The sequence below is a fragment of the Akanthomyces muscarius genome, chromosome 1 (assembly GCF_028009165.1).
Source record: "Akanthomyces muscarius strain Ve6 chromosome 1, whole genome shotgun sequence".
Taxonomy (NCBI): Eukaryota; Fungi; Ascomycota; class Sordariomycetes; order Hypocreales; family Cordycipitaceae; genus Akanthomyces; species Akanthomyces muscarius.
In genome coordinates, this window is record NC_079241.1 from 1,879,758 (window position 1) to 1,901,998 (window position 22,241).

General features: G+C 54.4%; 9 protein-coding genes across 9 annotated transcripts; 5 read left to right on the top strand and 4 right to left on the bottom strand.

Annotated features, from left to right (window-relative positions):
- Positions 1-716: 716 nt before the first annotated feature.
- LMH87_005584 (uncharacterized protein) lies at positions 717-2,416 on the top strand (the record flags this gene model as incomplete). Its single annotated transcript, XM_056203325.1, has 3 exons — positions 717-801; positions 864-2,300; positions 2,349-2,416. 3 exons carry the CDS (start codon positions 717-719, stop codon positions 2,414-2,416), a joined length of 1,590 nt encoding a protein of 529 aa, XP_056058795.1.
- A 1,094-nt stretch (positions 2,417-3,510) lies between these two features.
- LMH87_005585 (uncharacterized protein) lies at positions 3,511-5,929 on the bottom strand (the record flags this gene model as incomplete). Its single annotated transcript, XM_056203326.1, has 3 exons — positions 3,511-5,656; positions 5,713-5,860; positions 5,917-5,929. The coding sequence occupies 3 exons, from the start codon at positions 5,927-5,929 to the stop codon at positions 3,511-3,513; spliced, it is 2,307 nt and encodes a 768-aa protein (XP_056058796.1).
- A 978-nt stretch (positions 5,930-6,907) lies between these two features.
- On the top strand, positions 6,908-8,357 carry LMH87_005586 (uncharacterized protein; the record flags this gene model as incomplete). Its single annotated transcript, XM_056203327.1, has 9 exons — positions 6,908-7,079; positions 7,139-7,226; positions 7,277-7,410; positions 7,471-7,615; positions 7,717-7,763; positions 7,835-7,848; positions 7,912-7,933; positions 8,105-8,300; positions 8,345-8,357. The coding sequence occupies 9 exons, from the start codon at positions 6,908-6,910 to the stop codon at positions 8,355-8,357; spliced, it is 831 nt and encodes a 276-aa protein (XP_056058797.1).
- A 1,376-nt stretch (positions 8,358-9,733) lies between these two features.
- On the top strand, positions 9,734-11,491 carry LMH87_005587 (uncharacterized protein; the record flags this gene model as incomplete). Its single annotated transcript, XM_056203328.1, has 1 exon — positions 9,734-11,491. One exon carries the CDS (start codon positions 9,734-9,736, stop codon positions 11,489-11,491), a length of 1,758 nt encoding a protein of 585 aa, XP_056058798.1.
- Positions 11,492-13,713: 2,222 nt separating this feature from the next.
- Positions 13,714-15,564, top strand: LMH87_005588 (uncharacterized protein; the record flags this gene model as incomplete). Its single annotated transcript, XM_056203329.1, has 1 exon — positions 13,714-15,564. The coding sequence occupies one exon, from the start codon at positions 13,714-13,716 to the stop codon at positions 15,562-15,564; it is 1,851 nt and encodes a 616-aa protein (XP_056058799.1).
- Positions 15,565-16,207: 643 nt separating this feature from the next.
- Positions 16,208-18,073, bottom strand: LMH87_005589 (uncharacterized protein; the record flags this gene model as incomplete). The annotated part of the gene is made up of 2 exons (XM_056203330.1): positions 16,208-17,561; positions 17,628-18,073. 2 exons carry the CDS (start codon positions 18,071-18,073, stop codon positions 16,208-16,210), a joined length of 1,800 nt encoding a protein of 599 aa, XP_056058800.1.
- Positions 18,074-18,601: 528 nt separating this feature from the next.
- On the top strand, positions 18,602-19,004 carry LMH87_005590 (uncharacterized protein; the record flags this gene model as incomplete). The annotated part of the gene is made up of 3 exons (XM_056203331.1): positions 18,602-18,707; positions 18,814-18,927; positions 18,979-19,004. The coding sequence occupies 3 exons, from the start codon at positions 18,602-18,604 to the stop codon at positions 19,002-19,004; spliced, it is 246 nt and encodes an 81-aa protein (XP_056058801.1).
- A 75-nt stretch (positions 19,005-19,079) lies between these two features.
- On the bottom strand, positions 19,080-20,042 carry LMH87_005591 (uncharacterized protein; the record flags this gene model as incomplete). The annotated part of the gene is made up of 4 exons (XM_056203332.1): positions 19,080-19,465; positions 19,511-19,596; positions 19,644-19,654; positions 19,701-20,042. 4 exons carry the CDS (start codon positions 20,040-20,042, stop codon positions 19,080-19,082), a joined length of 825 nt encoding a protein of 274 aa, XP_056058802.1.
- Positions 20,043-20,356: 314 nt separating this feature from the next.
- LMH87_005592 (uncharacterized protein) lies at positions 20,357-21,285 on the bottom strand (the record flags this gene model as incomplete). The annotated part of the gene is made up of 2 exons (XM_056203333.1): positions 20,357-21,187; positions 21,241-21,285. 2 exons carry the CDS (start codon positions 21,283-21,285, stop codon positions 20,357-20,359), a joined length of 876 nt encoding a protein of 291 aa, XP_056058803.1.
- Positions 21,286-22,241: the final 956 nt, after the last annotated feature.

The following is a 22,241-nucleotide window of genomic DNA, read 5'->3' on the forward strand; positions in this document are numbered from 1 at the left end:
TGCACCAGGCCCAGGCAACTGCTGCCACTGTCAAGCGCTCTCCACTGCCAGGCTGCAAGCCCCCGTATCAGGCGGCAGGCTGAGTCTGTAATTAAGAGTACATATATTAGGCAGGAGGCTTGAAAGCGTCTAGTGCCTATGGCGGGCTCTGGCAAGGCGGGTTTGGAGCCTTTGTCTCCAGCTTGGGTACCATGACTCAGCCGCCGAGGATAATCCGTCACGTCACTTAATAATGAACTGGTGCCAACCTTGCTTTCTAACCTTGATTTATGTACGTTTCCGGTTTGCTTCAAGATAAAAGCGTGCTTTCGCTTCGATTCTAAATCCGCTTCACCGCCCCTGCTTCAAATCCCTCCCGCAGCGCGACGCATCTTTCTCGCCAAACGGTCCCGCCTTGACGTCGTCGTCTCTCCACCTGCTCCTTCACAGTTGTGCACCTCTGTGCTCGCTGGGCCGCCGGAACCCGAGCCGAATTTGGTCCCGTTGAAACGGCGATTCAACCACGCTTACTGTTTGTTTAAAATCGCCACTTTCCTCGACCATAGACGTGGCCTGCTCCGCGTCTCTGCGCCTGCAATCCAGCCGCCACCATTCCCCCCTCCACGCGGAAACGAAAGGCCGCTGAGACGACGATCCCGCCCTCCTCTCCGAAAAAGCAACACGTCGTCTCAGCAGTCGAACAAGCCGCACCTCCAACCCCCGTCACCACTAACGGTATGGATTCAGACGAGGAATTCATGTCGCAGCTCTCGAGCGATGACGAGATGATGCAAGATAGCGCGGACGACATGTCTGTTGCCGGTACGCTCTCCTCTCCCCTGCCCCTCCCGCCACATCAACAAACTGACAAACGAACGTTGCAGACTTTGACGATGAAGACTTCGATGAACCCGATCCCGACTTTGGTCTCTCCCCTAAGGAGCTGGACAAGAAAAAGACGCAGGCCCACGTTGTCTCCTTCAAAGTCTTTGAGCCGACCGATATCCAGAAGCAACAGGATGACATGATTGCGGAGGTGAATATGATTCTAGATATGGGCAAGGAAGATGCCGCCATTCTGCTTCGTCATTTTCGTTGGAACAAGGAGCGTTTGCTCGAAGACTATATGGATCGCCCGGAAAAGGTCTTGGGAGCAGCCGGTTTGAGGAGTAGCACTAATGATCTACCCAAACTCGAGGCTGTACCTGATTTTGCGTGCGACATCTGCTGTGGGGACGAGGAAGGACTCGAAACTTTTGCAATGAAGTGCGGCCATCGGTACTGTGTCGACTGTTACAGGCAGTATCTGACGCAAAAAATCCGAGACGAGGGCGAAGCGGCTCGAATTCAGTGCCCTTCCGACGGCTGCGGTCGAATTCTCGATTCACGATCTCTAGACTTGCTTGTCACCTCCGAATTGACAGGCCGCTATCACGAGCTACTGAATCGCACATATGTCGAGGACAAGGACATTTTCAAATGGTGCCCGGCGCCGGATTGTCCCAACGCTGTTGAGTGCAGTATCAAAAAGAACGCTCTTGACAGAATTGTGCCAACGGTCGAGTGCACTTGCGGCTGCCGCTTCTGCTTCGGATGTCCAAACCCAGACCACCAACCGGCTCCTTGCGACTTGGTCAAGAGGTGGCTCAAGAAGTGCGCCGACGACTCCGAAACCGCAAACTGGATCAATGCCAACACAAAAGAATGCCCAAAGTGCCAATCTACCATTGAAAAGAATGGCGGGTGCAACCACATGACATGTAGGAAGTGCCGTTATGAATTTTGCTGGATGTGCATGGGGTTGTGGTCCGAGCATGGCACATCCTGGTACAACTGCAACAGATACGAAGAGAAGAGCGGACACGAAGCACGCGACGCCCAAACTAAGTCACGGACATCCCTGGCTCGCTACCTGCACTACTACAATCGATACGCCAACCATGAACAGTCAGCGCGGCTGGACAAGGATATTGCAAGCAAAACGGAAAGAAAGATGGTTCAGCTGCAGAAGACCTCGGGCATGTCGTGGATTGAGGTCCAATACCTCAATGCTGCGTCGCAGGCCCTTCAAACATGTCGCCAGACTCTTAAATGGACATACGCGTTTGCCTTTTACCTCGCCAAGACAAACTTGACCGAGATTTTCGAGGACAATCAAAAAGACCTCGAGATGGCGGTCGAGAATCTGTCGGAAATGTTCGAAAAGCCGATCCAAGACCTTTCGGACTCGAAGCTCAAGGTTGACATCATGGACAAGACCTCATACTGTAACAAGAGACGAATAATCTTGCTTGAAGATACTGCGGACAATCTGGCTAAAGGTAATTGGTCCTGCCCCGACTGACGAATATCTGCTGACATCGTTTCAGGCAAGTGGTCTTTCAATTCGGAATTGACAGCGCCTGCCTCGGCCACGGCTCCTCCAGCACGCCGTTAGTATCAGGCTAGCCCAGTGGCGTACACGTCGCGCCGTGATGGAACGGTCATCAACGGTTACTCCACACGATGTTCAATGTGACTATGAAACTGACGGCCGCAATCAAGCCGACATTCAATAGATGCATCGTCGACCATTCCGAACCATGGGTAGCTTTGGCCGTCGAACTGTCCGTTGGCTTAGACGTCGATGTCACCTCCCCGGCCAGACTCTTTCGCGCAGAGCGAGAAGTCTGCGGCCAATGACGCCTTACGATGAACCATTTCGACGAAGCTCCTCGACTGACAGACAAGAGGTAGACGAGATGATGTTGGAAGATTTATGGTTGAAAAAGCAATACATTCAGCTTTACAACGAGGAGATGCAACTACTTGTGGGGGAACATGACCTGGGGCAGATGGCATGAATCGGCAACCTAAATCATCGTTACCAGTGAACTGGTTTTCATTTTGATATACGGGAATTCTCACACTACATAGACGCCTGTTTGGGGAGTACGCCTACTCGCCAAACATTTCTTTTTACGACATTGTTAAGGGAGAAAGGGGGCATTGCAAGGAGAGCTGGCGTTGGGTCATGATTCGGTGTTTTACTTTGCTTTTTGTTTGTTTGCCCAGTTAGCATGTTTGGTTTCATCATGAATATACATTTAAAAAGCGACGACTCGTCCGACTACCAAAGGTTGACTTTCGTTTAGCGCATCATCGTGTTTGTAAAGTGGAAGATTAAGCCTATATTGGAATGTACGCTACCAAAGAAAACTACCAATATCGGAGAAGAGAAATCCAGAGAATTGGGGTGTTTTCTAAACAAGCAGTCCCCCTTTCAACTAATTCCATGTTTGGTTCTGTTTCCGCCAATGAATGACCAAACTGTGATGAAAAAGATGCAAAAGCGGCCCTTCCTCATGCGAGAGGAAAGGTGAGAATGATAGATACGATGAAAGAGATAAAACAACACGCCCAGTTCCAAACAACCCATAAGAAAAACGGAGATTTCAAGACAAAAACACCGATACTATAAAAAAAAACCCAAACGCCCTTTGTATGCCATGTCGTTAAAAGAATATGTACACATTCTGTGAGTCTTGATCCTCAACGGAATGCAAATTGCAGAGGATTGAACCTCTTTCCGGGGGGGAGCTTAAAGTCGTCATCGTCATCTTCACCGTCGCTATCGGGTATGATCTGGTCTTCGCTGCCGCCACCGCAGGGCTTATGCAGCGCCTCCACCTCGTCCACGTCGACCTTGGGCAGGGGCACAAACGCCGGGTTGACGGGGAGCTTGCCGCCAAAGGTGGCATCGCTTTTGTTGCTGCTAGGGCGGCGCCGAGGCGCGGGCATGTTTGGGGAGAAGAGCGGGATGTCGGCTGCGGCCTTGGCTCCGAGACGCTGGAGGGGCGTCATGCGTGAGGAAGGGGACATGACGCTTGACGCGGCTGTGGACGGTGTAGATGGGCCGTTGCTGAAGATGGAGGACTGGACCGAGATGCTGGACGCGGGAGTGGACAAGGCCGTTCGCGAGGATGTTGCCGACGAGGTGTAGGTGAATCGGCTGAGGGATCTGCGCGCCGGGGTCTGCGTGCGTTGCGAAAGAGGGACGATGGACTTTGGCGGTGGCATAGAAGGTGGCTCCATGGACGAGCTCGGCGTCTCGGCCGTGTCAACCTGGGACAGGCTCGACATGGACGTCTCCGTCAGACTGCTCGTCTCGCGTGATGTTGTCGTCTCCTGGCTGTCGTCGTCAAATACGCGCATCTTCTTTGGGCTCATCTTGACGCTAGGTGTCCAGCTGTCCAATTCAGGCAGGCCTTTGAGCGCTTCCTCCACCGAGTCGTCGGAAAACAGGTAGCCCTCACCCTTGACTGGAGTAGGCTTCTCGGCCAGCTTTTTGGAAGGGAAGAACTTGCTGCTCTTCGGTGACGTCTCGATAGGCTCGATATCGTCGCAGAGGCGGGCCTTCTTCTGTGGGCGGCGCTGCGGTTCCGACCGTGGCGTGCCACCGAGGACAGTCTCCTTCGGACGAGCAAAGAGCGGGCTGCTCGCAGTCTGGGCAACCATGTTGCCCAGCGTGTCTGCGCGTCGGCGGTTGAGTCGAGGCGACGTCCTGCGCGGCGTGAAGTGCTGACTGTGCTGGGTGGCCGGCTCGGTGGCCTGGCTGGGTTCGATGTAGGGTCGCGGTAAGGGAAACACGCGCGGTACCAGCCCACCGTCGGTCAGCTGCGCGACGCGCTCGGCATCCACGGAGAAGCAGTTGGGGTCCATCTCGGCCATTGGCTTGCGGCCGGGTGTCTTGAAGAATGAAGTAATGGGTTTCGATGGTGGCTGCGAGGTTGTAGGCGTTACAGAGTGCGTCTTGGTCTGCGCCAGCTTTCGCTTAGAAGGCGTAAGATGCAGAATGATAGGCTCCTTGGTCATGGGGTGGACGTCACCAGCGGCCACACCACGAGCAGTGGCGGGTTCAACAAAGGCACCAATGAAGGGCATCTCGGCCGCTGTGCGTGACCCATCGAGATCGGTCAAGTGTACAAGCTCTTTTTTCGTTGGGCAGAACACCCATTGGTGCAAGAAGGTGAGTTCTGCCTGGTAAAACTGCGTCAAGTAATTCTCGGAGACACGCTTACCGTCAAATTGCAACATGCGAACGACGCGTTCGGGTGTCTTTGATTTACGCATCAACCTGTATGCCGTCTTGAGGCCAACGCCGGGAAGACCGTTCAAGTAGTCGCAGCCACTCATGATGGCCATTCTGCGGAACTCCGCATCGGACCAGCCAGTGAGGGAAACCTCCCGGCAAGCGCCAAAGTCGCGTCGGTTAATCTCAATGCAGCTGCCGTACTGGTCGAGCTTGGTGAGAAGGCGCTTCGCTCCAAAGACGAGCAGATCCGAGTCGTCAGAAAGGATGCCGTCAATGAGCCCTTGTTTTTCCAGATATACGAGCTGAGAATCGGCCTCGTACGGCGCCACGACGTAGGGGATTCCCATCTTTTTGAGCTCTTGAATAAGTGTCGAGGCCATCTCAGGCGTAATGTCGACACATTTTTGGAATTCTTGCGTAGCTTGGCCAGGTTTCCCTGCTTTCATGAGATCGTTGGCGAGCTTCTTCTTTTCCTCACGCTTCTTGGCACGTGAGTCCTCGGTGGCGGCTTTGCTGGGGAGGTAGTCGCCATCGAATACCATGTAGGGCTTGACGCCAAAATGGAGCAGCATGCGTACGCGATGCATGGCAGTCGTGACATATCTTGGGCGTGTTAGAAAGAGATACAAGAATAGGTAAGTGAGCGCACAGGGTCGTACCTGGTTGTCGGCTTGCCTTGGCCTAGCTCGACGGCGCACGAAAATGCTGCCCGATGAAGCCAGCCATAGGCGTCAACGCCAAGCGTTTGGCCGTGAAACTTCTTTAGTTCGGTAGGTTTTTGTATCGATTTCAGAAGGGGCAGCAGTCCTGCGCTATAATTAGTACGTTTTGCGTCCGATGTACGCGGTCAGACAGAGGCGTACCAGATACACCCATGGTGCCGCGTCAGGTCGGATGACCGTGATTCCGCGTTGGATTGCGGCTTAGAATAGTAGACGAATTGGTGTCCTATCGTCAAAAAATTCGTTCCAGCTGTGATAGTGAGTCACTGTCGTCGATACGGGTCGGGCCAGGCAGCTCGCGAGCCGCTGGTGGTGGTCGTCGAAGTATTCGGTAGCGGTGTAAACAAATGGTCGCGACTCAAGCCTAGTCGGGGATTTCAGAATCGAGATGGAGCAAAGAGCAAAGCACAAGAGACAGCTAGCATGGCGAACAGAGATGGAAAAGGACGAATTGCCAGAACACAGGCCAGCGCGTTGCAGAAAATGGGACAAGCCGTCTAAAGCTGTTTGGCAACGCGACCAGGCATGGAGGGTTTTAATGGGCGTGAGTGGGAAGAGACAGACAGACCAGGCCAGGCGTGGGACCAGGATCGCGTTGAGAGGGTGGGTTCCGTCGCGCCAGGGGCCGCCTGGAGCGCCTACAACAGGCATAGCTTCTGTGGTACTGCATTCCCGAGGAAGAGCTGGTTGGCAAGAATAGCGGTCGCTGTAGATTGGAACAACGTGATGGTGATATGGATTTTAATTCTTTTTTTTTTCTCTTGTTCTTCACTCTTACTTTTTCTTGTGTAATCAAAGTTCTCTGTTGCCGCTGATGACCATCTTGCCATCCTGTCAACCCATGCCGCTGCGACGGGCCTGTAAAGGTGCTAGCGGCTTCCATTTATAGCGTATCCTCAGCAGGCCAGGCGCTACAGCAGCTTCAGCCCTTGAGCACTCTCCAGCGTCTAAATTTACCTAAATCTGTCCGTCCAGCAGACTCACCGGCTCTGATCCACTCGGGCCGCTAACCTCGATCAGGCTCCCTCCAAGTCTCTACCAAAGATTTTCGATCCACCGCCTGGGATTTTGAGCGTCATGGTGCAAGAAAATATCTATACCTTCATCATCACAACAGGACACAGCCGCCAAGATGCCCACCTCATTGCACAAAACACGCAAAATCATCGCCAAGAAGCGCGGAGGCGTCGTAAACTCCCTGCACGCCAAGTCGCGCGACTCGATGCGTCTGCGCCTGGCCCACGCCCGCGATATCAGACTGGAAAAGCAGGCCAATGCCAGAGTCAGAAAGGAAGAGCCCATTGGTAAGAAGTGGCACCCACCAATCACATGTTCTAGACTGTCTCTAACCTCGTGTGTGTAGTCGACCGCATTGAGTACTTTCACAATTACCTCAAGGAAAAAGACGTCACCAGATTGGAGCTTCCCGAGGTGCAAACTCTCATTCACAAGTATGCGCCCCTGTCTCACATCATTACCTCATAGACTGACCAGCCTCCAGCTATGTTCACCAGCATGACGAAGAGTTCAACGAGGTGAAAAAGGCTCGTCGTCCGGGCCGACCCGCCAGCACCCGTGAGGATCAGCTCAAGAGAAAAATCGACACTCTTGAAGAGGAGTATGAAAAGGGCTTCTGTAGGTCTCCCAATTTTGCTCAAAGCTGCGTCTATTCGACTCTCTCTGACTTGCTCATAGTGATTCCTGATGTCTTTGACGAGGACAATGGCAAAAAGCTCATGGGCTACGAGGGCTCATGGGCGTACATTGCCACCATTGCCTGGTCCAAGGTCTCCAAGGCGGGCAAGATCAGCAATGGCGACTTTCCCTCGAAGGGAATCATGTAAAGACGTTTTACTTTGCAAATGGATTTCTTTGCAGGCGGCGCTGCCATCGACTTGCATCCCCAAGCGGCTTTATACATGAATACAATCGGCGCTATAGCATTTTCTGTCTTGTGACGGATATCGGCGTTTTGGAAATTTCTTATGGTATGCAGAACGCGATTATTCTCTAGAAATGGCGACTTTATATATCTCATCCATCTTCTCCTGCAATATAGGCCTTTCTTTCGCCGTGTGATGTGAAAATCATAGCCTTGAGTGGACCCAGCCGAGTCATCTAGTCTTTGGCACGCAGCTTCTTCAAGTCCAAATAGAAGGTATATTGTTCATGGCCAAAATATCGGAAAGCCGCTGTCTTTTATCGCACGCGTATCGTTCCTGCCCCGCGAGGTTTCTATGGCAGACTTCGAAAACAGCCTTGTCGGTTGCCTTAGTCCGGAAATTGGTGAGCACCGACATTATTCCACTGATGCTGATTCCGACGAAAGGCGCCGTCGCGCAAGGAGGTAAACCCGCGGCTTCCGTGCACCTGATTAAGGTGCCGAGGTGCCATGTGTTACATTCCGGCGTACACTCGGTTCCATTCAACAACTCTTTTTTAAACTCGCACAAGCCATTCAGAAGGCTTGCAATTTCTTTCTCGCGATGCTCGTCTATTAATGCTGCGGCGGCGGTTAGCCAACAGTGAGAAAGTTGCTGTCCGCATCAATGCCACCTACTGACGACAGATTCCTCGAATGATAAACCAATAGTTTGGAATGGTCCAGGCGCATACTTGATTGCCACTCTTGCGGTCTCGTGAAAAACCCATTGGCAGTCGAAAACGGACGACACGAATAGCCATAAAATTAAAGTCCTGCTGAATTTATGTTGGGCTGGCCTGGCTTCATAGAGCCACGACTGAGCGGCGAATGCAAAAGCGTCATGGCAGCCCAGGTAATCGACTATAACCGCTATTTTGGCCAAGTCCTCCACAGGAAGGTCTTTCGGAACACGACTATTTCGAAAATGGAGGACATTCAGCACATGCTCCAGCGCCCGAGGATCGAAGCCAACAATGTGCTTATGGCGAAGTCCATCAGACTTTGTCTGGGGCTTGATCCACAAGCCACCCGGGTCGAATTCTTTTTGAAAGACGTACGAGGCTAGCCGCAGCGTGGTGGACGAGACGCGCGCTCTTAACTCCTGCGGCTCCAACGGCGCCTGACCTTGAACTTCCAAGTCACTCCATGGTGCGAAAGGCTCGGTGGAAGAAGTTGCGATAAGTAAAATATCGCCTGAAGGATCAATGATTGTGTCGTTGCTGTCCATATTGCAACTGCATGCGGCGAGTAGCTTTCGGCGAGCGAGTTCGTTGGTGTAAGAGCTGCGTGTGGCCGTGGCGGCGTACACTGATAAGCATAAGTGTTTAGAAACCCCCTGTCAACCAGTTTTGCAATCTCGGAATGGTGACTTGGCTGTTTCAATCAGTCTGTCGGTGAATCAGGCCCCTGATTTCCCGGTGACTAGAGCAATGCTTCCTCTGGTGCTACCTATCTTCCGACGCTATTAGTTGCACAGACATTCACCGCTAGCAACTGCAGCAGGGTTCTCTACTGTTTTACTCATTGGCAAGAGACTAAGCATCAATCTCAGCCCGAACAAAACTAAGGCATCCAGAAATGGTTTTTATTGCTGCATTGCTTCCAGTAATACTTTCTCTGTAGGGTATGTTGTGGCTCCGGCAACTGAATGAGCACATAGGAGTGACTGGACAATTTGAAGATTTGAACATCAGATCATAAGGAGATCACCTCCCCCTGAAAGTCTATGCATGCTATTCTCAGTGTGTATCGTAGTCGCAACGCCTACACTTGACTATGCGAAAGGGAAATCATGAATATAATGTTGCCGCTCACAACCTGAGTGACACTCCCAGGAGGTGTGAGTGGGGTCATCCCGCTGCGGGTGCGAATGAGCTGGTGGAAAAAAAATAGGGACCACGATCGGAGCTTCAGGCTGCACTTTGCAAAGCAACCAGAATCGATCGAGCCAGCCAGTAGCACTTGCAATTGATGCGCAAAAGGCGTTGAGCGGGAGGAAAGACACCGACCGACCGAACGACTGAACGACCGAACATGAGTCTTTTCCTCTGCCCTCGGGCCCGTCCATTGACGACTGGCGCGGCGGCTGCTGTCCGGGGAGTGACAAAGCCGATTCGAGCGACGGCGTTTCTTGGCCTGGCTGCGCCGGATTCACGATGGATGTCTTGCGCTGCCAAACAGAGAGCATGGCTGGGCTGCCGTGGCCATACGGCCGCCTGGCGGCAGACACCGGTCGTGCCCCAACCGCGCAATTGTCGAAGGACGCTGTTTTCCCATCACGGGATCCGCGACTACGAGCAACTACCGAAAGACTACCAGGACAAGGTCGGACTCCCGTTTAGTAGCAAGGAGCTGACAGACGCCGAAGTGCTGCGAATATTCGGCGCCGGCATGAAGACGGGCCCGGCCAACTACCTGCTACGGGTACTTCACGGCCGCCGGATCGCCGGCACGCTCGACGACCCCGCGTACGCCGTCAACACGGTCCAGTTTACAGACGAGCAGATGGGGATGGCGCTGGCCTACCTCCGAAAGACGGTGCCGATCGAAGAAGTTCGCAACGCCGGGCTGCGCGCCGAGGACGAGCTGATGCAGATGGAGGAGGACATGGCCAAGGCCAACAAGGCGAAAGAGCGCAAGGCTGATGGCACAGAAGCGGTCGCGGAACCAGATGTGCCGTATACGGAAGACCCAGTCTACGGGCACAGCACATTTGACCAGATTCGAGCGACGAACCAAGCGAAGCAAAAGGCGAGAGGCTTGGCAGAAGAAAAGGAACGGCTGGAGAGAGAAGAGCGCGAGGGTATTGTCTCGGGCACGCTGGCAGAGATGGATCAAGTCAGCGGTGGCGGCCGAACACGAGCGATTACGAACCCCAAGATCCAGGCATACTACGACGAGGCGCAGTCGGACCTCACAGAGCCACCGCAAATGTCGGCGGCAGCACGAATTCTGCCCTCTGCCGTGGTCGTGGCATTGGTTCTCGGATTCATGGCCGCCGTGAGCATGGTCTACGAAGAGCCGGCAGAGCGGTACCGTCTGATTCCCGAGCTGTCGACCTCGCAGGCGACTGTGGCGGCAATTGTCGGCCTGAATCTCCTGGTCTACATGGCGTGGAAGGTGCCGCCGCTGTGGAAGCACCTGAACAAGTACTTCATCGTGTCGGTGGCGACGCCGCGGCCGCTGTCCATGTTCACGACCATCTTCTCGCACCAGTCGCTCAGTCACCTGGTGACCAACATGCTGCCTTTGGTGGTGATTGGTCCGGCGCTGCACGACGAGATGGGCCGTTCCGACTTCCTGACGCTGTTCTTGGCGTGCGGGTCGCTGTCATTTGTCGGGTCGCTCGCGACGTACACGCTGCGGGGGATGCTGGGGACGACGACGATTGGCGGGTCCGGCGCGACGCTGGGCCTCTGCGCGGCGTACTTTTGGGAGCACCGGATGGACGGGTTCAAGTTCTTCGGGCTGCCGGAGCACGGCGTGCACGGCGTCATCTTCCTGGCGGGCCTGCTGGCGCTGCAGCTCGCGGGGCTGGGCAAGACGCTGGCGCGCAAAATCGACCTGGCGAGCCACCTGGCAGGCTTCGCGGCGGGCGTGGCGAGCATCGAGGCGATCCAGCGCGCGGCGAGGGGGCGGCAGGCGAGCGAGGGCGAAGGGAACAGGAGCGTGATTGAGATTTGGTTCTGGCTGAAGCCGTGGCTGCATGCGCGTGTGGAGGCGAATGAGGCGGCGGCGGCTGCGGCGCTGGCCGAGGCCGAGGCCGAGGCCAAGAAGGAGAAGAAGAAATGATGCGGTGGAAGATTGTATGATATGGTGTAGTATGGAGTGTAAATAACCCCCACTTGCATTGTATAGAATAGAGTGTTTGAATGCCAGATGAGTACGGCTGATTTATCTGATGTGTTTTTCATGACGGATCTGCAAGTGAGGCGACTGGCGGGATCAGCGCATCAATTCTACTGCCGTCATTGCCGCATCAAAACGTCAATGGAAGATCAGGACGAGAAGCGGCTCTGAGTCTCAACCATGTCCTAAATTACGCCATCGATTTAATCCGGTCTGCAGGTACACGTTGGACAACAGCCTGTCGACTATATCGGTCGCATCAGGCTGCAGGTGTGAGCCGATGCAGTTAGCCAGATTTGGGGCCGGGAACATGTGGGGGCCACCCAAGCGATGGGGAGGAGTGCGCGCCGTCGCCGTCAGTCGAGCGTTGCAGCAGCCTTCCAGGGGAGTTGGGTAGGGAAAAAAGGACAGGGCAGGGGGGCAGGCAAGGCAGTTGGACAGCGGACAGGTGCACCCGAGGCTGCGGGCGTCATGCAGCGATTCCCCACACTGTGTGTGCCACCGAGTGGGGCCTGGTCGTTTCCGAGCAACCGCAGTTGAATTTGTGGTGCAGCTATCGCGAGAAACACAGTCCACAGGAAATGAAACGGGCAAGATGGTAGACTCGAGAAATCGAGGCCTTTCCGGCTTGTCTGCTGGCAAGGTTTGGGCATCTCTAGACTATACGTGGCGAGTGCAACCGAGGGCGGGCTGTCGGCGAAAGCAGGACGGCGCTTGGTGTGATTTTTTTTTGTGCGTTTGTATTGCCAGCTGGCGATTTGTACATCAACAATACGGACACATTGCTTCTATTTATGCATCGTGTTGGTATGGATGGATGGCTCAGTTGCTGCACAATTAAAGACTACCGTTGGGTGTCTGAGTGACAGCACAGACCTCCAGATAATGCATCAAACGAAAAATAAAAATACGACCCTGCTAGTTAATCAGCAGCAAGAGCAGGGTAATAAAAACCGCTTCTGTTTGTCATGTATTTATTTATGAGTATTGCTACAGCTGAACCCAGCTGACGGCCGCCCGTGACTGGTGGTCATGGCCATTTAGTAAGTTTAGAGTGCTACCAAATAAACAGTGACGCTAGCCGCCAAAAAAGAAGTATTTCCTACCCCCCAAGACGACTCATTCCGTCAACACCCAAAAAATAGCATTTTTAGAAATGGCTAACTAATTGAAACCCAATCAGCTGCCTGTGAACTACGTCTCTCTGTAATTCCCCCCCACAGCCAAAGCCTCTTGCATCGGCATTGATTCAATGGCAATTGAGCATTCGCCCTGTCAGCGGCCATGCCTACGTACTGGTATTCCATTACCTGTCCGTTGCTTGTGATAAATTACCATGATCCTGGGTAGCCTTGTTTACACCCGCCGCCGAAGTCTTCCTGCCCTTCTGATCCTTCGTGCCTCTCTCTTCTCTGGCTTCCCTTTGCCTCTCTCGGGCATGACATTTATGGAGCCGCCCTCCATGTTGATTCCCCCAGCCCATTTCGAAATAACAAACTCGCCGCCGCCCGTTTTTTTTTTAGGTCGTGACTCGCTCGCCATCCATCCATCCCGTCCATCTGTTCTTTCTTCCATCTCCTCTTGATAGCTCAACGCCGAGCCGCATCCCCTTCCCCCTCCCCCAAAGCCAACTTGCCACTCTAGTCTTCCCTTCTTGTCCGTGTACCCGGGAAAAAAAGAAGTGGAATCCCACACCTCCGAAGCATTGGGTAACTCGATAACCTCCCGGTCTGGTCGCGCACGCCGTTTGCCCTTTTCCGCCCTTTGCTCTTGTCCCCTGCGCCGTCTCTGGTCTCTTCCTACTCTCATCACGGACGGTCTCGCAACTCGCGTGCTTCTCCTCCTTCCATCATCACCATCCACGCACCCGCGCGCCGCGTCACGCATTCTCGCCCTGCCACGGACTGCCTGCCACTACGATTTCGACGCCATTCGCTTCAACTAGACGTCGTTTCTTTTTCTCTCGTTTCCTGGAGCGCCATTCCGCAACCAATCTGGAAACTCTACGCACGCCACTTTCCAAGTCCCATTTCCGAGGCCACGCGATGATCTAGCGTATTCTGATCATTTTCGCGTCTTTTTCTCCTCCCCGACCGTCTCCTGGATCTTTTTTCCTCTCACCATCCTCCTCGCTCCAGGCATTTCTCGTCTCACGTCTCGGCACCATGGAACGCCGGCAATCCTCGGTCGATTTGCCATCAACCACAGACACTTGCTCAACATCACCATCAAGTCCCCTCTCCTCACCGCGCGCAGCGTCGGAGCCGCCCTCATCGCCATTGTCGGTCCTGTCCAAGACGCCATCGCTGCCCAACTCGCCCATTTTACCCATCGACGCCGCCAGACGCTACCCTTCGCCCGAGTCGCTCTCCGCCGACACGTCCGGCACCCAGACCCCCGTCAAGCGTAGCGACCGCTCCTCCAGCCAGTCTGACGATGGTAGCACCGGCGACCGCCCCTCTAAGCGTCGCAAGACGGCCACCCCCAGGGAGCCCAAGGAGCCCAAGCAGCGCACGACAAAGTACCTCAACCTCTCCAAGTCACAAGATGACTTTACGTCGGAAGACACCTACCAGATGAACCGCCTGCTATCCGCCCTACAGAAAAAGAAAAAGATTGTCGTCGTCGCCGGCGCTGGCATTTCTGTCTCGGCGGGTATCCCCGATTTTCGCTCCTCCAATGGTCTCTTTGCCACGACCAAGAAGCAATACAATGTAAAGTCTTCCGGCAAGCATCTGTTTGATGCATCCGTCTACAAGCACAACTCGTCTACCCAATCATTCCACAACATGGTTCGCGACATGTCCGACATGTCTGCCAAGGCAGTCCCTACTCCTTTCCATCACATGCTGGCTTCTCTCGCCCAAGAGGGTCGTCTTCTCCGCCTCTACTCGCAAAACATTGACTGCCTCGATACTCAAATGCAGCCACTCGAAACCAAAGTACCGCTTAATCCCAAAGGCCCCTGGCCCAAGACCATTCAGTTGCACGGTGGCCTGCAACACATGGTCTGCACAAAATGCTCCGACCTGTCGCCCTTGAAAGCCGAACTTTTCAACGGCCCTGAGCCGCCGCTCTGCCCGGCCTGCGCGGAGCAGGACTCCATTCGCACAACTTATGGTGGAAAGCGCAGCCACGGTATCGGCCGCATACGGCCCAGATTTGTCCTCTACAACGAATACAACCCCGACGAAGAGGCTATTGGCAACGTGTCTAGTGCCGACCTGCGCACCCGCCCGGACGCTGTGATTGTTGTCGGCACCACGCTCAAGGTTCCCGGCACCCGTCGTCTCGTCAAGGAACTCTGCCAAGTCGCGCGAGGGCGAAAAGACGGCTTCACCGCCTGGATCAACCTGTCACCGGAACCAAAGGGTGTAGACCTCAAAGACTGCTGGGATATGGTAGTGCAGTCCAAGTGCGATAATGTCGCGCGCCTCACAGCCCTGCCACATTGGAATCTCGACATTGGCGAGGATTACCTCATCTCCAAGGACGAACCAAGCACCAACAAAACCAACATCGAAATCAGCCTCCCTTCTACACCGCCTGCTGCAGAGGACAGCATCATCGACACGCCCCATCCCACCACAGAAGACGCGCAGGCCATCCCAACGCCCAAACCCAGTCCCAAATTGGCAGCCGTCAAAAAGCCCAAGCAGGCGAAGCTCGCCTTTGGCAACACCGACAAGGACGCACCAGTCAAGCCGAAACGGGCCTCCAAACCCCGCCCCCGCAAGCCCAAGCAGGACAGCAAGGCGGCTCTGCCCAAAGCAACTGTTATGGACAGTTTCAAGACGGGCAAAAAGATGCCTGCCGGCAAGCACCTCGATGCCAAGTCGGTGGCCAAGAATATCGCTGTCGATGCGCTCCATCCCGCCGTGTCTACTGTAACACTACCGACGCGCGACGCGGTCAAGACGGAGGAGCCAGCGACACCCGTGTCCGAGACGCACGTCGACCCCGGCACAATCTCGCCTTCCTCGGTGCCCAGAGGCATGAAGGAGCTTTTTACATGAGCACCTATATAGTGTTCTACAAGGAAAGTATTATCGAAACGGCGGTTTCCTGAAACGCAACAAGGCGTTTGGGCTCGTTTTTATGTGAATGATGTTATTTTTGTGTGGAGTTGGGGGTCATCTGTCTGGAGTAACAAGATCGGGGAGAACAAGAGGCTGAAATTATATTACTGTCTGGCACTGGGCGCAACTTTGAACATGGAACCATTTCGCGGGCGTTTTTGGGGCGGGAGTCTAGGGAGTTTGCTCCGCTGCTTAGACAGCACGCGTTGAGCATGATGATGGCTTTTTTTTACAATGTTTTTGCTTTTTCTAATACAAAACCCATGAAGCTCTCTTTCTGAGCATACCATTCGTTGCATCTCACACGCTCGCTTTTGCAAGAAGATGCATTGTACACGTGCTAATTTAACAATTGTAATTTGAAATTGATGGCAATTTTGTTAAACGAGAATAGTTTGGGAGAAGATGCTGAATGCCGTACGGGGATATCAATGTATGACCCCCTCTGTTTGTGTTCCCGCTATATACTGAGTAACCAAATAATGCGTACTGTCCCTTTGCCCTTTACATAAAACGCCTCAAAAGAAGTACAAGTAGAAGAAGAAGGAGGAGGGAAAAAAAAAAAAAGGAAAAAAAAAATTCATCTAACGTGCACCTCAATCGTATCCATGTCGTCAATGTCCGCGTCCTCCATCGTCGCGCCGCTGGCCAGCCTCATGCCGTCAAACCACAGCCCCACGTCCGCGCCGTCGGGCACCGCCCTCTGCGCGCAAAACGCCGCCACCAGCGTCTCCGTCGTCGTCTCGGGGCGGACCCTGAGCTTGACGGGGTCTTTGTCTCTTGATTTCAGAATAATCCTCAACTGCACCTCTTCCTCCTCCCCCTCCTCTTCTGCCGCCGCCGTCGCATTCTCTCCTTCTCCAGCCGCGGTCCCTTGCGTGCTTCCGGCGGCGGCGGCGTTGTCATCGTCGTCGTCGTGGGATCGCCGTCGACGCGCCGCCTCCTCCTCGTCGCGCTCCATCTGCGCAAAGAGCGCGGGCGTCCAGGCCTGCATGTGGACGCGCGTGCGGCTCTCGTTAAAGCCGTCGCGCGAGTAGCCGTCGACGAGGGCGGCGCCGCTGCCGTCGTCGCTGGGGCGGATGCCGAGGCTGAGCAGGGTAGAGGTCATGTAGACCTTTTTGCGCCGCCAGGTGAGGATGACGTCGTCGTCGCGGTCGAGGAGGCCGCGCAGGGGCACGCCGTGCTTGTGCTGCAACGCGGTCCAGCTGTCGCGCACCACGCGCAGTGGCCGGTCGAAGCGAAACTTGACGAGGCACATGTGCGAGTCGGGAATGTCGGACGTGATGATCAGGGCAATGGATTGCGTGGCAGCAGAAGCAGCGGCGGCCGCCGCCGCAGTCTGGCTCGCCGGCGCGGGCGAGGACAGCCCCGTTGGAGGGGGTTGCGACGCTGGCGTGGGTGTTGGTGTTATCGTCCCAGCGGCGATCGCCTCTTGCTCTTTTTGCAAGAGGAGCTTGTCGCGCTCCTCTTGCGCCTTGCGGACGTATTCGGCAAATTCGTCGTCGTCCTCGGGCGCGTCGGCGTTGAGGTCGAGGTCCAGCGTCAGGGCTTGATCGATGATCTCCACCGGTGCGGCGGCGGCAGCAGCAGCAGCAGCAGCAGCAGGGGTAGTCGTTTCCGGCTCAGAGTCCGAATCGAGCTGGATAACTTGTGATCCCGGCGGCAGCGGCGGCGCGACTCCCTCTCGGGTCTGTGATCGTGTCTTGTATATGGTAGATGCCGACGCGATACCGCCACTACTATACAGGGATGTGTTGTAGAGGGCGGGCGTGATGGAGCGATCTGGGGCCAGGGAGCGCATGGCACGCATAGTCGGCGAGTCGGGCGCTGATTCTGTATTGTTGTTGCTATTGAGATCGACGTCCTTGTGCCTTGTCGACGAGCCCGACGTGTCGCGCCGAGAGCGTTTCGAAGGCGGCGGCGTGACGAGTTCTCTGTGCATAAAGTCAGTTCCTGCAGTCTGCACCAAGGTCTCCCTCATGAGTCGGCGACATGCGTACCGGTTGTCCTCTTCCTGCGTGGCCATGATGACGTCCTCGGGCATCGACGATGATGTCTGTGTAGCCGTCGGCGTCGGCGTCGTAGTAGTCTTTGCCGCCTCAGCGCCAGCACCGGCACCGGCAACGTCGTCGCCCTCGGCGACTAGCGAATGCTTGCTGCCCGCCGACACCCGCCTGCGCTCCGCCTCCTGCTCCTGCTGCTGCTTCTGCTGCTGCCTGCGCATGCGCCGCTCGCGATCCGCCTCGATGATGGGCGCCATCTCCTTGGCGCGGCGAAACATGGCCAGTGTGTCCTGCTTGTCGTCGCCGTCGTCGCTTCTGCCGTAGCCTGCGGCCGCCGAGGCCTGCAGGGCGTCATCCTCGGTGCTGCTGCTCGGCGTGGGCTTTGGTCGTGCGTTCCGCAGCGCTGTAGGCTTGAAGGGCAGCTTCTTGGTCAGATCCGCCATCGCGTGGGTCGTCGTCGTTGTCGCGACGCTGGTTTGCAAAGTAAACAAGGGAAAAGGCAAAGCTGAGTGTGAAGAAGAAAGCGTGAAATAATGTGTCAAGGAGAAGCCATAGCCAGTGAGCAATGCAATAAAAGAAGTGAGAGAAAATTCTTTCGCGAAAGAAAAAAAAAAGCGCTCGAAATTATAAGCAAAATGCAAAGCTTCAGCAACGGGCTCGACTTGTAGATCGCAAGTCACCAACTCACAAAGCGCTGGGCCAGAAAGCACGCGGGGTCCCTTGTACCGTTGTACCCGGTGCCAATTGTGCACAGCCGCAGCGGGTGCGAAATTTGGTGGTACCCACACACCCAGCTCGTCGCCAAACAGAGGTGAGGCGCCAAAATCTCAACACACTTGAGTGTTCCAACTCATCCACGAAATCGCCCACCTCGTCTCTATAGCAGTTCTCAGCTAGTACCTCGGCCTCAAGCTCTTCCTTGAGAATATAACGCTCCCTCGAAGGACTCTCTATTGGTCAGAAATCACAGCATGGAAAACGGCGCGCAGAGCGAGGGCAAGGACCCCTCCAGCTTCCTCAGCGACATCATCGGCAACCCCGTCATTGTCAAGCTCAACTCGGGCGTTGTGTACAAGGGTAAGAGAATATGGAATCTGCTTCTTGTTCGAGGGGCTCTCGGGCTGGGGAGATGAGAGCAGCTGGGGCGCAGGGCTTCAGGGAACATGCACTGACCCTCTCACAGGCGAACTTCAGTCGGTGGATGGCTACATGAACATTGCGCTGGAAAAGACACAAGAATTTGTCAATGGCGTCAAGAGAAGGGAATATGGCGACGCGTTTGTGCGTGGAAACAATGGTAAGCTGATTCCTGCAAACCCTGCGAGAACCACTTCTAATGAGTTTACAGTCATGTATATTTCTGCAGACTCATGATTGATGAATAAATCTTAATAAATTCTTTTCGTGACAACTGGGCTTTCTATTACACTGATTTGTTCTGTGACGAGACTATAGGCGCGACGTCCAGGCGTAATAGGTATGGCCGTGAAAAGCAATCTCTCCCTTGTCGTTCCACTCGCCATCGCCTTCCTTGACAGCCTTGTTGAATGCGGCCACAAAAGCGTCACGGTCAGCGCCCTCCAGGATTGAAACCTGGCTCAGTGTGTTTATACGATCCCACAGAGCGTCAGGCTTGAGCCACAGCGTAAAGGGCACCGATGCCGTCTCAATCGGGGTTGAAAACATGGGAGTCGCATTTTTGGCTTGCTGCTCAAACACTTGCTGCCATTTCTCGTCACGGAAGCGGTTCGGACCCATGCCCGGCAGCTGGATGATTATTTGTTTGATTGAATTTTCCCATTCAGTCGATGTCGTCCACGAGGCCGGTTGATTATCTTGCATCTGTTAGTAGACCCTTTGCCACAGCGAAGCCAACCTACAGTTTTCAATGTTCCAGACCAGAGCGAGCTTGCCACCGGGCTTCAAAACACGGCGTATCTCGGCCAGTGCTTCTTCATTGTCAAACCTTGGATAGTTAGACGTGGATTCAAAGCCTTAGTGCTGGCTGCTCACCAGTGGAAAGCCTGCCAGTCGTTAGTAGGTGCAAGTGCGCTATATTCAGCAACGTACCTGAGCTATCGTGACGCCGTCTGCCCAAGCCTCGGGCAGACCAAGACTGGTCGCCAGACCATCTCGAACCTCAATGCCGAGATTTTTGGCAGCGAGAGTAGTTCGCATCGACTCAACGGGTTCAATGGCAATAACCTCGAAATGCTCGTCTCGAGCTGCGATGACCTCGGTAAACTTGCCAGTTCCTGCTGCAATGTCTACAATTCGAGCATTCTTCTTGCCTGCAAGTCCTAAATTCTGAAGAATTCCGTCGACGATCTGGGGCCTGTAAGACGGCCGATACGCATCATACGCACCAGCGTTCTTGAACCCAGCGGCGGCGTCTGTAACAAAATTAGGCATGGTATAGGGTACGATGATGGGGTTGTGATTGAAAGGATAGCTGTGAGTAATATGCTGCTGAAGATCTTGGGCAGTTGATTTTATATTATTGTAAATGTGAGGATAGTGGTTGGTCAGTTCCGCCGATATTCCCGATACCAAGATTCGGCTCCGAATGACAGTAAATGCTGTGGTGAGGGGCACGTCGTCGTGATTATCCACTTGGTGCGATTCCGACCAGGCCAACCCAGAATGCTGGCCAATGACGACGTCGACATTATATGTAATTCTACCACGCGTGCTTGCTTGCAGAGCCTGGCTCGGGCAGTAGCAAATCACATCTTCGTATGCCTAGTTTGCCCCTTTGGCCTGGACTTCTGCAGCTTGTTCGGGGTGCGCGCTTCCTCCTTTGGCCGTGAAAGATCATCACTGTGACGCACCGACGCGTGAAGTTCGACACGCTCCCCAAGTGACCCGGCCGGAAGTATTTCGAAGCCCGAGACAGTGCGCCTGGTGCGAGTATTGGCAAATACCTCGGCCGTTCCGAAAGGGACGGGCTCAGACTTCGGATCCGGCGCTGCTTCTTCCGCGGGTATAGAACCAGCATTGCTGGCAGCTTGCATGCTACTCCAGTGACGCTTGGCCTTGGTCATATTTATAGGGCGACTAGATCCCTCAGATCTCGACACAGGCGGTGGTTTACTGGGGCCTTCTCCGTTTAGAGTCGTCGAGTCGCTCAAGTGCTGCTCTGACAGAGTAGACCTCTTCAACATCTTAGAGGATCCTGTGCCGGACTGTGCGCAAGCCTTTCCTTTTCCGTAGCTGCCTTCCGAGGCGTTGCGTATACAAGAAGACCCCTCGAGAACTGGCGCAGTGCCGTCTATCGAAATATCGTCGACTATTGTAGCGCATGATGCACGCTGACTGGGCGCCGGGGTGTTTGGTCGAGATATCCAAATCTCATCGACCTCTATGCCGCTCTGTATCGCTCGGGAGCCAAACGGTATATCGTTCACGGCCGGTATATCGATGCCGTATTGTTGCATCTCGGCGCGTCGGGCGCGTTTCTCTTCGTCGAGCAGCTCGTAGTGGCGCAATAACTGATTAGTTCGCCATAGCTTCAGGAATCCGATAACGAAGACGATTGCTATGAGGCCGGCGAGGACCTTTCTTAACGTGTCAGTCTTGGTAGCAGGTAAATGTATGAACGAGTACCAACAAAGGTCATTTGCTGCCAGAGCTCCCATCCAATGAAAAAGGCCATCGTCACAGCGCGAGTTACGTGAACCTGTTTGACAACTGTCCAATTGATCGAAGCAGACGGATTGAATATATAGTCGCATTGAAAGTGAATTGTAGTGGTGAGAAAAATCGAACAAAGCACCTTGCATACCGACGGGAAGGAGCGCACGGCAAGTTCTTTCAGCAAGTTGTGTCACCTCGAATGCGGCGCATTGAGCTGCGCACTGATCAGACAGCTGATGCTAGACGCCGTCCCGAAACGAGTAAAGACATTGTGCTACAATTTTACGAGATATAGATACGAGAAGTAATTTTATGAAGCAAGTGCAGCGGCATCTGCAGCAAACGGAGCTTGGCCGTTTGAAGGTGAAGCGGGCGCAGACGGAAAACACGGTGGCATCGGTGGCTATCATTGGCCATGGCGGTTCACTGCAAATGGCGTCTATTCGTATACATAAGGTACTTCCCGAAAAATTGATAGATCTCGGAATTTCCTTGCAGCCTCTACTTGGGCGTCTCATGAGGCATCAGACGCCTTGTCTGTCGTCTCACAACAACGACCATGGCGGCAGGACTCAAGCTTCCTTTGTCTTGTGCCAAGGAAGGTCTTGCTAATCCCTTGCCTACCAGTCAAAGAAAATGAGCTATTTGAGTTTCTTTTCTTTCGCCCGACGGTGCTGGGTGTCGTTGGTGGCTGATGATTTCGGCACCAATGTCGTCATGGCTTTTGGACAAGGCGCAGTCAGTGCCTGCAGCCCGATTTGGATTGCGGCTTGCAGGGCTTGGAGGCCCCTAGGTAGCGCCAGTGCCAGCGAACGGTTGCTGCAGCGCGAAACCTTCCAAAGCTGGTGAAGCTACAGGGGCAGTTGCAGGGGATGGGACAGGGGAACAGGGGTGCGGGAAGGCAAAACACCGATGCAAAGTACACAGTGAAGACGCAGTGCATTTGGCACTGTTATCCATCTGCCAAATTAGGTG